Source organism: Octopus bimaculoides, chromosome 2 (genome assembly GCF_001194135.2).
Source record: "Octopus bimaculoides isolate UCB-OBI-ISO-001 chromosome 2, ASM119413v2, whole genome shotgun sequence".
Taxonomy (NCBI): Eukaryota; Metazoa; Mollusca; class Cephalopoda; order Octopoda; family Octopodidae; genus Octopus; species Octopus bimaculoides.
Genome location: NC_068982.1, coordinates 16,810,966 through 16,812,701, shown reverse-complemented (window position 1 = coordinate 16,812,701; position 1,736 = coordinate 16,810,966). Strand labels below are relative to the sequence as shown.

Below are 1,736 nucleotides of genomic sequence, written 5' to 3'. Positions count from 1 at the left end.
GACACACATAGTCCCCAGTTGGTAACATTGATTTCAAGGCCCTCCTAGATGAGAGACTGGCATTCCACTTAATGTCTATGTTCCATGCTGGCATGGATTGGAGAGTTATTAATGTAGAAATATGGTATCGTAGCTACTAACAGTTGAGGGTTGCGTAGTCTAGACGGCGTTTTTAGATTTCATTATTCGGATCTTTTTTAAAACGGGGGCCACATTTTTCATTAATGTTTTACGTAGTGTTTTTGGTAGCGAAAGACTTTCAAACTTCGTATACTTATCTATTTTGTGTTATAGAACAGAAAAATATTTTTGTATTCGAATAGTGTGAATTTACAAAAAACAAAAGATGAAGACGGGTGTGTAAATATCAAACATATGTATTAGTTTAACGATCGAGAAGTGAGAAAGTCTTTTTACGTTTAGAGCCTACGATCTTCGACAGAAAGGAACACAGATATAAACAGGGACAGAAAATAGAAAATAGAAAAAATATATATATTTGTGTGTGTGTGTGCGCGCGTGTCCTTATGTGTGCGCCTGTGCATGTATGTATACAAAGTAGCTTAAATTTAAAATAACAGCTATAAAGTTTTCATTTTTTCGTCTGAAATTTTATTTCCTGTTTATCAACACACACACGCACACGCAATGCTCATACATAGTTGAAGAAGCATTTGAATACATATATACATAAAGACACGCACATAAGGTTTCTAAAATATTCCTATCAGAACACAAAAGTATTTCTTGGAGATAAGTCCCATTAGTTCTGCATATATTACAAGCGTGTTTATACTAGTATTTAATTAACATCCGTGAAATGACAGAACGGAAAACTGGAATTTTGTAAACAACTTATCGAGCGAATCGTGGGGTGTGTTTATAAAAAGAGTTATAGAAGTGTGTATTATAATGAGGACGAAAATTTATCAATATATACTTACAAGCTTCCATGTGTGCAAACCTCCGCTGCTTCGCGCAGCTCGCGATAGAAGACTTAAATGGTAAAAATCTGAAAATATTCGTGATCCTACTCGCCTAACTCGCAGTGGTATTATTATTGCACTTTGTGGGAATTGAGGGCAGAATTAAAAGTAACTATATGAGCAACATGATACGTTACGTCACTAAGGTGGGTAGGTTGTTTAATGGAGTGTAACAGTTTTCTTTATGAAATACAATATGAAGTAGTGCACGAACAGCTTACGCGTAAGAAAAGCTGTATGTACAATGCTTAAAATCCTAATCGCTTTGCTATGTATTTTTAAGGTGTAAATAAGGTACTTGAATGTAAGTAACTACTTTTGGAAATTACATTCATTTTAGGCCTATATGAAATTATTGAACTATGGTCTCTGTTTTACGATGGGGTTATCAGGTAAGAAGGAACAGGACAAAGCGCTTTACATTTGAGATGACCTAAATCGACCACAGAGTTCGATGCATTTTATATTTAGTTCGAAAACTGACGCCGCGTCGTTACTCAGCCTATGAACAAATTCCAGGCAAATCTGGATATAGTTGGTTTAAATGTGAGTTTTATAATCTGGATATAGTTGGTATAAATGTGAGTTTTATATTCTGGATATAGTTGGTATAAATGTAAGTTTTATAATCTGGATATAGTTGGTATAAATGTGAGTTTTATAATCTGGATATAGTTGGTTTAAATGTGAGTTTTATATTCTGGATATAGTTGGTATAAATGTGAGTTTTATAATCTGGATATAGTTGGT

General features: G+C 34.0%; 1 protein-coding gene across 2 annotated transcripts in view; it reads right to left on the bottom strand.

The window, feature by feature from the left end:
- Window positions 1–1,349, bottom strand: part of LOC106884204 (annexin A7) — a 20,228-nt gene extending 18,879 nt beyond the window's left edge. The window contains exon 1 of one of the 2 annotated variants that reach the window (XM_052975775.1): window positions 945–1,349. In XM_052975775.1, coding sequence (XP_052831735.1) covers window positions 945–954 — 10 coding nt within the window. In that variant the 5' untranslated portion in view covers window positions 955–1,349. The remainder of the gene's footprint in view (window positions 1–944) is intronic. The other variant, XM_014935452.2, reaches the window with a different exon arrangement.
- Window positions 1,350–1,736: the final 387 nt, after the last annotated feature.